Source organism: Pyxicephalus adspersus, chromosome 2 (assembly GCF_032062135.1).
Source record: "Pyxicephalus adspersus chromosome 2, UCB_Pads_2.0, whole genome shotgun sequence".
Classification (NCBI taxonomy): Eukaryota; Metazoa; Chordata; class Amphibia; order Anura; family Pyxicephalidae; genus Pyxicephalus; species Pyxicephalus adspersus.
In genome coordinates this window covers 131,027,242-131,042,473 of record NC_092859.1, presented here as the reverse complement: position 1 = coordinate 131,042,473, position 15,232 = coordinate 131,027,242, and the positions used below count along the sequence as shown (strand labels likewise).

General features: G+C 36.1%; 1 protein-coding gene across 2 annotated transcripts in view; it reads left to right on the top strand.

The window, feature by feature from the left end:
• The window catches only part of CEP152 (centrosomal protein 152), a 32,887-nt gene extending 18,911 nt beyond the window's left edge, over positions 1 to 13,976 (top strand). Inside the window, exons 19-28 of one of the 2 annotated variants that reach the window (XM_072402403.1) lie at positions 2,502 to 2,771; positions 3,336 to 3,467; positions 4,128 to 4,742; positions 4,867 to 4,990; positions 5,767 to 5,943; positions 6,344 to 6,431; positions 6,712 to 6,815; positions 9,486 to 9,642; positions 10,459 to 10,562; positions 12,910 to 13,976. In XM_072402403.1, coding sequence (XP_072258504.1) covers positions 2,502 to 2,771; positions 3,336 to 3,467; positions 4,128 to 4,742; positions 4,867 to 4,990; positions 5,767 to 5,943; positions 6,344 to 6,431; positions 6,712 to 6,815; positions 9,486 to 9,642; positions 10,459 to 10,562; positions 12,910 to 13,739 — 2,601 coding nt within the window. In that variant the 3' untranslated portion in view covers positions 13,740 to 13,976. Of the gene's footprint in view, positions 1 to 2,501; positions 2,772 to 3,335; positions 3,468 to 4,127; positions 4,743 to 4,866; positions 4,991 to 5,730; positions 5,944 to 6,343; positions 6,432 to 6,711; positions 6,816 to 9,485; positions 9,643 to 10,458; positions 10,563 to 12,909 lie in introns of both variants that reach the window. The other variant, XM_072402402.1, reaches the window with a different exon arrangement.
• The last annotated feature ends 1,256 nt before the right edge of the window (positions 13,977 to 15,232 follow it).

Here is a 15,232-nt window from a genome sequence, read left to right as displayed (position 1 = left end):
AGGATTTTGCATGACTTGCAAAAGAAATCTTGAAAAAATTCTTAAGAGCTGAGCAGTTCTGAAACATCTTGAAACTCTTTAATGACCAAGACAAACTTTGCAGTTAGCACAGCTTGCTCCAGAAGTTAATGAATCTCTAGGCTTTGTTTGTGATTAACTCACAGTGAGGATTTTATACAGTAACTGACACCATTCTGCCTAATACGTTGAGACAAGCATCTGTCCATATTGCATTTAATAAAATAATGTATCTGTTTCTTATGAACAAACCTACAGTCCCTATCTCCTATATAACCTGGGGACTGCCTGCAAATGAAAGGCAGGCTTCTTTATATTCCTTTTTGGTCCAAATAAAATGTATATAGATTAGAACATTTATCCTAACCTTTTTAACATTGGGGGAACCCCCTGAAATAAATTGTAGGTCTTTAGGGAATCCCTGCTATAATTACTATATTCCCAACTCACAGCACATTAGTTTGGTGCTTACTAGGAAGAATGCCTCTTACATTGCTGGCCAGGCAAAAGGCTGTCAACACCTACAGAGAGCCGAAAAGATCATTGCTATCTGTTAAACTGACCTTAAAGTCTCAAACTGCTCATTGCTCAAGGAACTCCTAACAACCTCTGGAGGAACCTTGGGTTTTCACAGAACTTTGATTCCACAGAATTGTGAGAAACGTTAAACTGGAGTATGATTACACTTGTCCTTTCCACATATACTATAACTGCAAGTGTATGATTACACTTGTCCTTTCCACATATACTATAACTGCAAGTGTGTGCAGTTGATACCTTGAATAATGAAATATTAAAATGCTGTAAATAGACCCCTTCAGAGACTACACATTTGTATGTTTATGGCCCCGGAACTTGCTCAAATTGGATGGATGTAAGAATCAATAAGCTGCATCCAGTCATTGATGTCAAGCCTGCAAAAGTTGTTCATGCCTTTTTATTATTCAGGTTACCATCTGGCACCTGAAACTTCAGTACTGCCATCTGTGTTCCAGTAGATGAGATTTAGTCAGGTTGGTGACCGTGAGCAGTATCCCTTTGTGCAGTGCTGTGAATGTCATCTGGTGGCTTCATAGCTACCAACTAAAGAGATGGTCCCAGAGCTTTGCTTTGGAGTTGCACTTTAAAGAGTTGTGTATACTGGGGGAATTAAATACATCACTTAATTGTAGTACTCAATGTGTATGTGGTGGTATGCCCTGTTCTACAGCTATTACAGCCCTTTCTGAGTTACTAAAAACTGCTTGGATATGTGATGGAGAGATACAAAATAACGTTGTTACTTTGCCAGCAGATGAAAGGGTGATTTCTGATATGCACATACAAATATAAATATATATAAATACAAAAAAAATATATGTTTCTATTTGAACCCCCTAGCTAAACTTAGTTTACCTTAATCAGCCCTAAATAACTCCTTCATTCCCATCTCCTTTTAGTTGTTGTTCCGCTATTGAGATTTATTTTTTTTAAATCATTTTACCTAATATTATAACAAACCCATAATTAGGGAAACATCTGCCCTTTCCTGTTTTGTAAATAACTGCAAGGTATTCTGCTAAAATCATTATTAAAGGGTCATTATAAATTGGACTAATTGTAGAATAAAATGCTTTTTTGGATGTGGTGCAGAACAACCTCTCCAAAAGAAAAGCCATGTTTGTCCTGAAGAGAAAGATGTATGACTTTTCTTTAAGTAGTGACAAAGGTATTGTTAAATTCAAAGGGTAAAAATTTAAATATTTCAGGCCTATACCAGTGTGAGAGCTGAACTGCTTAAATGTACATATAAAATAATTGTTACCCTAAACATTAAACTTTTAATTTGACCCTATATTTTTTGTTTGCCTGTCTTTTAAGCTTTAGACCCTTTCAATCCTTGACTCCAATGTTCATATTAACCCATGATTTAAGGCCAAACACAAAATTAACCCCTGTAGAATGTAATTTTACCTCATTAAACACCTGTGGTCTTAGTGCTAAGGCGTTGGTGGTAAAATTATTAATCTGAGTGTAATCTGGAAATATAGAATAGGAGAATATGAAACTCATTGGTGTCAGGCCAAAACTGAAATTCTTTTAAAGGGTCGGATCACCCAAAACTGATATTGGTTTAATATCCGTTTTGGGTTACTCTAGTGGTTAGATCCTATAATTTCCCATACTTTTACAGTGTCCAACTCGGACGTTTTTTTATAAGCTGGGGGGGGAAGAAAATGTAGGTTGGTGGCAGCCCCTGTATTGTGACCCAACTCATCAGTAACCACCCAAAAACAGCCGGTTGGTTATTGAAAAATGCTGGATTGTTCGCCCAGCTAAAAGGGAGAACACTGCTTCTACCCCTTGGTAGCTTTCTATTGACCATTCGGAAATATCAGTCTATATTATTTAAAATTATTGCTGCTTTTCTGCTTGGTAGCATGCAAAACATTTTTATATATTTTTCAGTTTTTGTTTATGTTCTGTTCTTTTTGTTTTTAAAGGAAACGGCTATGCAGATTCAAGATATTGAAAATCAGTGGAAACATAAGCTAGATATGGCTTTAAAACATGCCAGAGAGACAATAAAGCATAGTTTAGAAGACCATGCTGTACAGACTGAGCAATCATTAATTGGTCAAACTACATTACAATCTGAACAGTTGGAAGATCTGAAAATAAAACTCCAAAATGCTATGTTAGAGAAAGAGAAGGCAGTGCAAAAGGCTTGCATGGAGGTAGAAATAAAGCATCGAGAGGATATTTCCAATCAGGTACTTAACTGTTAAATACTTCCTTCTAAAATGTGTATTGGTAAATTGCAGTAGAATGACTTGTTACATTAAATTGAAAGTAAAATATAAGTATTTTTCAGTGAGTTATGTTTACTCAGACATTCAAATCTGCCTAATGGTGGGGTAGGGATAAAGTTTTACCCTGGAGCCCACTTGAATCTTCCTGTCCTCCAGATAACAGAACTAGACATGATTTACACAATTTGTCATATCTTCCGAACTAGTAAAATAGAAATTGCATACAATCTTAAGTACAAAGTTTTTTTTTTTTTCGTGAAGTCTAAAACTAGTTGGCCCATCCTACAATGTCTGTGTACCCTATGAATTACAGTCTTTGAAAGAGTCGTCGTTAAAACCAGGTCGTAGCTGCCTCTTTAATCCCCATATAATGATGCAAAATAACATATTTGTGAAAGAAAAAAAATGAATCTTTTGTATTGGTCATCAGGTAGTAAATATGTAGTATTTTACTATCTACCAGGATAATGCGATGTGTCTTTATTACACCTTTTTTAAGGTTTTTTTTTTCTTTTTTTATATTAGGTGGAATTAGCCTTAACAAAAGGTCGGGCAAGGTGGCTTCAAGAACTTACCAGCTTGACAGAATACAAAGCAAACTTGCAGCTTGAAAAGGGAAAATGGGAGAAACTGAATAATCTCAATGTTGAAAAGCAGGTATTGTACATTTCATGACATGCTAAGTACATGGTCAGTCACTGGTCACCTCTCGGCTCTGTCATCTTTATAGGAACAAGCGCAGGTTTGAAAGGGATGAACTGTACGGGTGGGTAGAAATAGTTTGATAAATGGGATGCAGCTAAACTAATCCTTTAGAAAGAAGAACAATGGTCATTATTACTGACCTCTACAAAAAAAATGACCATAAAGCTGATCCAATAATTTTAAGCTATTGATCTGAAACTGTGAGCTTTTAAAAATTCCAGTTTTAATGGCAGCATGATTCTTTCAGGTTGGGGACAGCCGGTGAGGTCAGCAATGGCCATCTACTTATTTCTGCAATGGCAAACTTATTTTAAAAGAAAAAGTGGAAGCTTCTTCCTTCCAAAAGCCATAGGCCTCCTTGGGGTCAACAAACTATAGGTAGTGGGGATTTAGATTTCCGTCACATAAAGATTTCTGTCTATAAAAGAAAACATGTGTTACCCTTGAGCCTCTTTGGCTAACCAGCTCATGTTTCCAATCAATGGGAAGACTTGATGCATCAGACCATGGTCTGCATGGCCTGAAACGGTTGCTTATGGTGTTGTGACTGACTTGTTTGTTATGGAATATCTCATTAATTTCTTTATTTGTAACTATAACTTTTCAACCTAGATATCAGATGCAGTTGCTGCAGCAGAAGAGAAATGGAAGCTTAAGTCTGAACACAGCTTTAAACACAAAGAATGCGAGGAGAAAATTGCATCATTACAGCGAGAACTTGACCTAAAGACTGAAGAGTTTGAAGCTCAGATGAAAGTTGAACTTGGAAAGGCACGTGCTCAATGGAATAAAGAGAAACAAGAGGAGATCCAAGCCATTCAGGCACAAAATGAAAAAGATTTCCGTACCTTCTTGGATGATCATAGGACCAAAATCGGTGATGTGCTTTCCACAGCAAAGGCTGATTTTGAAAAGCAGAAAAGTGAACTCCTCGCTCAGAAAGAGGCAGAAATGAGTGAACAATTTAATAAGAGTCTCAAACAGCGGACATCTGAAGAATCCAAGCGACTGCATGATCACAATAATTCAATCCTATCTGAAATAGAGAACTTTATGTCAGAAATCCATGATGAAATAATCGAAAAATGTCATCGGGAAAATCGCTTGTCACATACAAGTAGCAGCCTAGATGCGCAATTTCAGCAGAAGTTAAAATCTTATCTTCAGAGATCAGTTAAAGGAATTGTTTACAAAGTTATTTCAAATACTAAACAGGAAATTAAGCTGGTATGTTTGTGTGATTACATAATACTAGGTTTAATAAAAAGCTTATCAAATTGTGTTTTGGATGCTAACTCCTCAGTTTCAACATGGGTTATTCATGTGTTTTTCTTTTAAATTTTCTTTTCAGAAACATGATGAAAATGAAGCTTCTTATGGTTCCAGTGTCTTTTCAAAAGGAAAGGAAAGACTTTGTAATCCAGACGGTGTACAAAAAAATCCTAAAAGGATTCTTACAGAAAAGCTGGCAAATGGTATGCAGTTTTTTTAAAGTTGATTTTGTTTAGGCCAAATGAAAAAAAATATTCTTCTCTAAAAATGGAAAATCCAGGCAATTTTTTAACTTGTGGACCAGCTGTAGAAGAATTTAAAAAAAGTGACCATGTTGTCCACAAAAATCTGTAGCTTTAAACAATAGCTTGAGTCACTCTTTCCTTACTTTCCTTTTTTGTTATTTTTCATTTTATGCAATGTCTAATTTGGTCATTAAAATGCACCTCATTTTCTAAAGACTTTTATAGTAAGGAATTTTCCCTTTCTGTTCATAAAATACAATTGTGTATTGCAGATAACCCCTAAAATATGTTTTTTGAAGTCATCTTGGTCTTTAGGGCTATAAATCTGTTTTAGTAGCTTGTAGATATAGTACATATATTTATCTATGGCCTTTTGGGACAGGATGACAACTGTATTTGATTCTGTAGATTAATAGTGGGATACAACAGAAGCAGTGCAGTGTTTTGTACTGCAATAATTTTTAGAATGGAAAGTTCATATTCTCTTTATCAAAGCACTAGGAGATAGCCGAAAAGATTCCTCAGCAATGTTCTGCATTCATGTGTGAAAAGGAGACAAGCACTCCACCTGCTGGAGATAGATGATTTAAAATTACTATACAAGCAACATTTCATATTTTCCTAAAAAGAACAAATTTAACATTTTTGTCATGGTCTTATTAAAAATACACAAACCCAATATACTTTTACTTTTTCAGTTGAATTATGTTTGGTTACCTCTTTCCAAACTGTAGATCCTCAGCTGAAGAAGAAACGTGATATTTCTGAATTTGACTGCTGTGAGAATTGCCAGCAACAACTAGAGAAGTCAAAGAAAGAGTGTCAGGATCTGCGGAATAAACTGGATAAAGCATGCCGCCACCTTCAACAGGCAGTGAAAGAGCAAAAGCTCAGAGGGGAACAATGTAAAGGTATGTTTTAAAGTCTTTAGTCCCACATAAGACCTGTTAGATGGGATGCTCTTCTTATCCTAACACAACCTATGTTGATTGGGGGAAAAAAATGGTATGTGAAGTAATATGTAGTTCAGCAATAGACAACAGCTAGGGTTGATACTTTTCCTATTGCTTTAATAATCTAGGAAAGTCACTGTGTTTGTGACACACGAGAGGAAATAAAGTAGCCATTTCTGCCTGCATACAATTTGCATGTAGTGCAGAGAAATATATTTATTATTTGATGTATTTTTGCCTTGACATACTAGGTCACATACTAGAAATAGAATGTACAAATTTGTTTTTTTGCAGACAATGACCTACTGCTTTACTATAGTAAGCCCTACATTTCTTTTTTAAATATATATCTCTGCAGAAAATGAAACAATTGTCCAAACGCTAAAGAGAGAAAATCTTGAGCTGAAGAAAAAGCTTGATGAAATATCTGTTAAACCCAAAGAAAGGTAACATTATATTTCTTGTTTTTTTAATGTGTTTTTTTTTTTTTTTTTTTTTTTTTTAGGCACATAAAACAAAGCATTTTGTTTGTTTTACATTCTCTTGTAAACGCTAAAGAGAGAAAATCTTGAGCTGAAGAAAAAGCTTGATGAAATATCTGTTAAACCCAAAGAAAGGTAACATTATATTTCTTGTTTTTTTTATGTTTTTTTTTTTTTTTTTTTTTTTTTTTTAATATTTTAAAACAAAGCATTTTGTTTGTTTTACATTCTCTTGTCATTTTAGTTTTCCACCAGAAGAAGGTTCTGAGAAAGGCTGTGATATGTGCAGGGGAAAGGCTTTAGAAGAGATGCGTTCTCAGTATATTAAAGCTGTGGACAAAATAAAAAGTAAGACAGATTTTGTGTGAATCACAAGATTGGCTGAAAACCCTTCACGTATTTGTATATTTGTGAACTTTGTGTTTTAGTATTGGCACAGGGTTGCATTTTATTTATGACTCCTCAACTTCAAATTTTAATAATATTTACCATAATAGTGATAATATCCATTGTATTAGCAATAATTTCCCTATATAAACATCAAATCATTCAACCTTCTTTTTCACTTCATGTTATAATTTCTGTGAAGGAAACAAAAGACATATATTTCATTTAATGCCAGAACAGATTTGAATGAGAGGCAAAGTTTTCCTATTGAAACTTCTGTCTAACCAGTAATATGTTCTGTAGGTATTTAGTAGAGTTGCCCATTGGCTTTTATTGCTTTGGGACCCTAGTCTATAAATCTGTATATCTCCCAACTCTGTTGTTGCCATATTTGGGGTGTTCCCATTCTTCATCTTACTTTTACCAAAGTATAAGGTTGAACTCTCTAGCATTGGTCAAACAATTACCAGTTTTAGAACACCTGAATTTTTTTTAGTATCCTAAAATAAAAAACTATAAAATGTTTCTTTTATTCAAAATGTTTACCTAGTCTAAGTATTCTGTTCATTATGACCTCTTTTGACATCTGCAGTACCCTTTTCTTTCAAAGAGGTCAGCAAATCTTTAATAATGTAATCTTACAGTTTTATTTAAAGAAATGTATAAATGTAATGTGTTTGTTCTACTGATCTATCAATTACCAGGAATCTACTTTAGAAACTTTAAAGTTTTTAAATTAGTAGTTCACCCCCCCGGCGTTTTAATTATGACCGTATTTCCACGCAAAAAGCGTTACATTTTTTGCATGGAAATTTATTTTACATTGTAGGCCTATAATTCTTAGGTATAACTCGCCGAAATATGTTTAATATTTAATTACAAATAAATATTAAATTACAATTTACAAAAATCTCAAAAAAAAAAATAGCTAAATGTAATAGAACTTACAGTAGCTTGTATTTGATATATATATATATATATATATATATATATATATAAGATTTCTTTGTATTGGTCTCAATACAGGTATTTTGTATTGAATCCAAAACAAGGTACATGTTTTTTTTTGTTTTTTAAGTGACCCCGAATATGGAATTACCTTTTTTTTGCATGGTAAATCCATTCTGAGTCACACTTGGGCATACGGCTAGGGCAGGGGTCTGCAACCTGCGGCTCCTCAGCCTCCTTGTTGCGGCTCCTCAGCCTCCTTGTTGTGGCTCCCTTCGGCTGCCGCGGGGAGATCTCTGATGGGGGATCCCCTTCCTCCCAAGACACTGCGGAGGAGGGGGATTCTAAATCCGGTGTTCTAATGAAAAAAATCTACCAGTGAAATAAATCTACCACGGGGCGTGTACAAATGGGTGTGTACAATGACATCCCCCTCCTTTGAACCCCAATTCCTCTGGAATGGGGAGATGTACAAAACCAAAAATGTAGGTGCAAGTGGGGGACACCTGTGACTAACACCCCCTAAAATTTAATTGTTAGGCTATCATCAGAACATAAAGAACTCTGCCCATCAAAAAAATCTACCGTTACACATTGCTGGAGACACCTGAACCCCAATTTCTCTGGAACAGGAAGGGGGTACAGGTGAACAAAATTAGAGGTGCAAGTGGGGGACACCTGTGGCTAACACCTCCTAAAAACTCCACCTATCAAAAAACCCCTACCCTGTTACACATTGTTGGAGGCTTCTAGCACCTAAACCCCAATTTATCTGGAAATGGGGGTACAGGTGAAAAAATTTGAGGTGCAAGTACGGGACACCTGTGGCTAACACCTCCTAAAAATTTATAAAAACTCTGCCTATCAAAAAAATCTACCCTGTTACACATTGCTAGAAGCATCTAGCATCTGAACCCCAATTTCTCTGGAACGGGGGGGAGGCGGTACAGGTGACCAAAATAGAGGTGCAAGTGGGGGACACTTATGGCTAACACCACCTACAATTGAATTGCTAAGGCATCGTCAGAAAATAAAGAACTCTGCCCATCAAAATATTCTACCCTGTTACACATTGCTGGAGGCTTCTAGCACCTGAACCCCAATTACTCAAGATTGGGGGGTACAGGTGAACAAAATTAAAGCTGCAAATGAGGGACACCTGTCTACCCTGTTACACATTGCTGGAGGCTTCTAGCACCTGAACCCCAATTACTCAAGATTGGGGGGTACAGGTGAACAAAATTAAAGCTGCAAATGAGGGACACCTGTGGCTAACACCCCTTAAAATGTAATCGCTAAGGCATCGTCAGAACATAAAGAACTCTGCCCATCAAAAAAATCTACCCTGTTACGTTAGAAGCCTCCAGCGTCTAATGTAACAGGATGATACGTTAGAAGCTGGAGGCTTCTAGGGGCATAGTTCAGTGTTTAATTTATTTCAAAGTAGGCCTACACATGCACACTTGTTGTAACAGGTAAAATTAAAAAAATATTAAAACTTTTAAAAGTTTATAAACTGTGTTATGTTTGGCGGCTCCAGACTATTTTTCTTTAGTGGAAGAGGAGGCAAAATGGCTCTTTTGATAGTAAAGGTTGCTGACCCCTGGGCTAGGGGGTTAAGCGGTTAGTTGTAAAAGTATTGGATAAAAATGAAAAAAATAAATAATTTTTATTTTCTAAAAGGTGACATGCTTCGTTATATTCATGAGAGTAAAGGAAGAGCTGCTGAACTGTTAAAGTCTGAAGTTTTAAAAGAACGTCAAGAAACTGCACGAAAAATGCGTAAATATTATCTAACCTGTTTGCAGCAGTTATTAAAGGATGATGGAAAGAACGAGGGGTGAGTGGTTGAACAAAAAAAAAATGGTATGGAGTTTATTAGTTGCTAGTGATGGCATTGTGTATGTATATGTGTACACACATATATATACAGGTGGTTTTACACTTTTACAACTTTTTAATGGAATTCCCTTATTGTCTATGAAGGGTATACATACACAGCCTTTACAGCTTGCTGTTATGAGGCTGGGCACTTTTATTCTTCACTGTTATACAATGCCAACTGCATCCTTTCAGCCCCTTGGGAATTTTTTTAACTAAAACAACTGGAGCAATATTCCCTTAAATACATGGGTGATACTAGTTGGGGACGCAACTAGAAATCACAGGACCAGGACCCCAGGGCACATAATATCTGAGACTTCCTCTTTTAGCATAAAAAATACAGGTGATCACCACAACTTGAATTGCCATACAAGCTGTTTGAAGTACAGAATGTGTACTGTACTATCAGAATGTGTGCTGTATACTATCCAGCACAAACCTAATTTGGTCTCCATTGGTAATGCCTCCCTGGTACAGTGGTAGCCAGTGACATCTCACAAAGTGAGTGAAAAAGTCTGGTTTTAAGTTCTTTTGTTCCTCCATGTTTTCCATGTCACAGCTATACAGTCAACAGTAAGGGATCAGGCTGTGGGAGGTTTATTAATGACAAATTCACCACCTTAGATCTGGGGCAAAAGGTCACCTTGAGATCATTTACTTTGGTTTTATTCCTCAATAAAAGTTAATGAAAGAGTATGACAAATGCATCATAATTGCCCGAGTATACTAATCCTTTTAGAAAGTATAATTTATGTGTTATTTTGTTTTTTAGTGCCGAAAAGAAAATCATCAATGCTGCAAGCAAGCTTGCAACTATGGCCAAAGTCCTGGAAACTCCTATCTCTCAAAAAACTCAGAGCCGAAACCTAAGAGCAGGTATGTATAACAGCAGTATCTACCTGTCGGTAATCTGGTGTCTGGTTGGTATAGAACGTATTAGTGGTTTGTCATACGACTTGTTTTCATGTAGGAACTAACTGTTTTGTGTTTTTTAAAGAAACATGGATGCCTTCACCGCTGACTTGCTTTTAAAAGAGCATGTTCGGAGGCTTTTATCCTTGCTTTACTGCTTAGTGAGTCACCGACTTAAAACAAGCATGAGCATATTATGTGCCTTAATACCTCCACAGGCACGTGCTTGTTTTAGCTTGATGATTTAGCAACCATCGATGAAAGAGTAATAATGTCATCCAAGGAGGTTGCACTCCTGAAAAACCATCAGCGTTTCCAACTCTCATATTTCTGTCTTAAAAGATTCCTTGTGTAGTTAGCCTTATATTAGTCCAGACCTGTTGCCTTTTTCTTCTTCATGTTAAGAAATACATAATACTCTACAACAAACTAGTTTTCAAAAGTCACCTAGTTTCTTATATTTTTTAGTCACATGTGTGTGCTATAATATATGATACCGTGAAATCTGGGAGCAATATTTTTCATAGTGATCAGGATTTAAAAGCATATTTACAGTGAAATGTTTTATGTATGGCAGTTAGTTCAAGATGGAGCAGGGCTTAATATTGGCTTGGCCGAAGGTCCAGACACATAATCAAAGTTGATCCACAGGGGTGCAGGTATTTTAAGACAAAGACCACAAGGTTTCTACACCTCACTAGTATTTTTATCCCATGCATATTTTTTAAAGGGTCATATAAACTTTAAGCTTGACCTTTTAAGGAGCAGATCAAGCTCCTTAGAGCTTTGGGGGGGGGGGGTCTGGGGAGATAAATTGGCCATAGAGTAACAGTTAGGCTATACTAGGATAGGAGTCCTCTGAGGAACAGCTCGTGACAGTATGTACTCTATAGAACTCTGCTAAATAAATGCATGATGATGATAATGGGTTTTCAGAAGAACGCTGGGGAATGTAGTCTGACTTTTTTTTTTTTTTCTTTTATCAATTTTCCTGCCGCAAAAAAAAAAAAAAAATCTGCCTCCTTAAAATTTGTGTTTAGGTAGAGCTTAAATATATTGAATGTTCTATTATATACTGGTATAGTACAGCAGGGGTGATTCAGTCTCTGCGCCATATTAGCATTTTTGTTACCTCCCTGCTTTACTTTATTTAATGTTAGACTGTCTGGCATAACCTCTGCCAAATTCTTTTCTTCTGTATTATGAGTGGGATATTTCAGGAATGCTGAGCAGTGTGTAACAGCAATCTCCAGTTCATATTTGCAATATTCCTTTCTCTTCCATTGCCTCACCTGCAAGTTCACTAAAAATTTTGCCCTTATTGGTTGCCATGAATTAGTGAAGGTTGGCAACAGAATATGTACTTTTTAATGCAGGGTCAGTTAAAAAAAAATGTAGTGATTGTAGTTTAGAATTTCAACATTACATTCCATTGAATGTAATTTTAGTCTGCTTTAACAGGTAATAAATCTATTGGTTTTTTTTTAATTGCATTTCTTACTTTGCGATAGGGCTTTTTTATGGTAAAAAGACCCAGAAAAGAACTTAACTTCCCAAAAGTTCTTTTTCCACTTGCAATGTGCCTTTGAACGTGTACCTATTTCAGGATTGATTCCCTAGCCCAGTACTTCACCTCTGTACACTACTTCTGGGATTGTCTAATTACCAACTGTGCTGGCGCCACCACCCCCTGCTTGTATGCTTGTATGAAGTGGCCGTGGGAGGAGAGTAGAGGGCAGTACTATAGAGCATTGTTTCACCAGAGGTTGCTATTGGTTCCTGGAGCAATGTCTTCTAAGCTAGTTTAAGTGACACCATCTTAAAGGGCAACATTCTTCCCACTGACCCAGTCACACTAATGTCCTGTGAGCTGTGGATATAGTAATTATAGCAGAGGTTATCTGAAGACCTAAAAGTTCTTTCAGGAGTTTAAAAAGCATTGTTAAGAAAGTCAAGAAATGCTGCTGTAGGGTGTCATTGAAGCTGGGGCATTGTATCATGTTTGGGATGCTGACTTCGTCAGTCCTGTCAATAGTAACTATCAACAGGAGACTCGTCATTTTTTAGATGATTTACTAGTTTTATTCTGCTACATTTTACAAGACCTTATTACTGTCTTATGTGGATGAGACTTTGGATTTCCTATTTATTCTATTTTAATGTTCCTATACACAAATGAACTTTTTAACTATGCACATGACATAATACTTTCTAAACATCTCTGTTTTCAAAAATTGAAAGCATGTTTATTTTGATTTTTAGTAAAGACATTCATAAACATCGTATAACCTGTTATTTTTTTTTTTTAAAGCCTCTGTGCCAAACACAGATGAAACTGAAGATGATATGGCCAAAACTGTGAACGATGCTCCAGTTTGTGTAGGTGACAGACTGAAGGCGCCTATCACAGAGCAAAGAACAATTGATGAACTGATTAGGAGACATATGAAGGAGAAGCTTGATGGAGGTGCGTTCCCCACTGCAGACACAGCCAGCAAACCAGATGATACATCAAAGCAGCCCCTACAGAACTCTACCATTGCTGAACCAATGTGTACAAAGCCTCTAGAAGTGAGCCATACTTTGAACTGTACTGGTTCTGAGTCCAACCAGATGCCTTTTCATGGTTTGATTGAGCCCTCTTTTTTACATGGCTTAAAATCCTATGACTGCAAGGATCAACTTAAGACTAAATCATCTAGGAGAAGGTTTGAAGTCCAAGAAACTCCAGTGCGAGATAATGGAAGCAATGAGTGGAGATCAATCAGTGGCAAAGGTCTTTTTCCATCACAAAGCTCTTCAACCAGCATGAAAGTGCAATCTTACAATCAGGATGCTGCAGGGAAATTTTCAGCAGCAGGTTTATTTTCTCACGTGGAGGAAAGTCGTGATGCCTTTGGCAGCAGATATGAAGGTCAGAATCACTCTGCTCACATCGCAAAGAAAAGAGATCAGACTCCCAGAACATGGCATTCTAGTAAAATTGCAAGCCATCCGCCTACAGCTGTTGAATCAGAGCCATGCTCCGATGTAGGTCGAGACAGCCAACTACCTCCGCGAAAATTATTACTGGACTTTGCCTCTCAACAGCAAGACAGTGGCTTTGATAGTCCATTCCCTGACATAAATAGTTTTAACTAATAAAAGTGCATTCTGCAGTTTAACTTAATTGATGAGCCAGCTGGTTCATTTTATTTTTTTAAAAAAAAAATAAACATTAGGTATTTATTTTTTGACCTGCGTGTATATAAATGATCATTTTTATATTTGTTTTATATGTATATGTGTGTTTGTGCAGAGATGTATTTTTTTTACTTTTATTTATACATTTGTTTATACAATTTATATTATTTTAAAATAAAGATCATTTGAGTTTTACCTGGTTAAGGCTGCAGTTATTAGTTTGAAAAGGTAAATAAGCATACAAGAACCGAAGTTCAACAAGACCAAATCTTCATACTTCATATTTCAAAATAAAATGCTGTTGAGTTGAACTACCTACCAGATCCATTTTAGCATTTGTAAATTCTGGTGATGAGATCTCTGTAACAACCAAGACCAGAAAAAAAAAGTTAAGTTTGGATGGACTAATCCCTGTAATATTATAAAGTAAATCTTTACTTGCAGAAATGTGTTTGATGGCAGTATAGATCTGCTTAGTAGCCGGTTGTCTTTTTCTTCTCTTTTAAGTCAATAGCTCAACACAAAAATGACTTTATTGCATTCAAAGTATTTGTTCTAGAAGACGACATACCCTTTTTTATCTAAATATTTGTTGACACCTGACAATCCGTCCCTAAAAAGAATAGGGTTACGTCTCCTGCACCATTGTAGGCCCACGATAGCCTCTATTTCTTTCTGGAAAGGTGTTGCACAAGGTGTAGGTGTGATGCTTGGGTAACCACAAACATTAGTATTTGGATTTCTCAGCATAATATAAAGTTTTATAAATTATTGTCCATATCAGAATTCTTAAAGGATCAAATTTTCTAAAACTTGAGTTTTAAAAAATTGCATTGCTACTAATAGAATTCATACATGCAAGTACCCATATCTGTGCAGAAAATTGAATATTTGGCTTTGTAGTCTGTCATTGGTCATTGCTAAAGATTGTTTATTTCTTTCTTTTTTTATTTGTAGCCAACTTCATCAAAGGGCTAACTAACTGCCACTGCTGATATGCGGTGGCATAACTGCCACTGCTGATATGCGGTGACATGCTCCTGCCCCTTCGAAAGAAAAAAAGAAGTGTGACTGACAGGTGCTCCTGCCAGCCAGTAAGTTTACCTGCATCAATCATTTCAATAACTTTCAATATTAAATGTTTTTTTGTTAAAACAAAAAAAGCCAGAATAAATTTTAACATAAAATGATTCATACACCGCTTCAAACATTTTCACCCCAAATCTCCAAAAGCAAGGCTCAGCAATGACAAAGATTTACCTATTCCTTAATGTCTAATTCTGTCCAAAATGTAAACCATTACCTTAAGCCATCATACTAATTACCCCTCTAATTATATCAGTCCAGTACAAACTTTATTCAATGGTACAAAGCCATGAATAAAATTGGACCCCTAAAATGCATTGGCTTTTTATACTATAAGTACCCTAATAAAACTGAATCTGGACTTT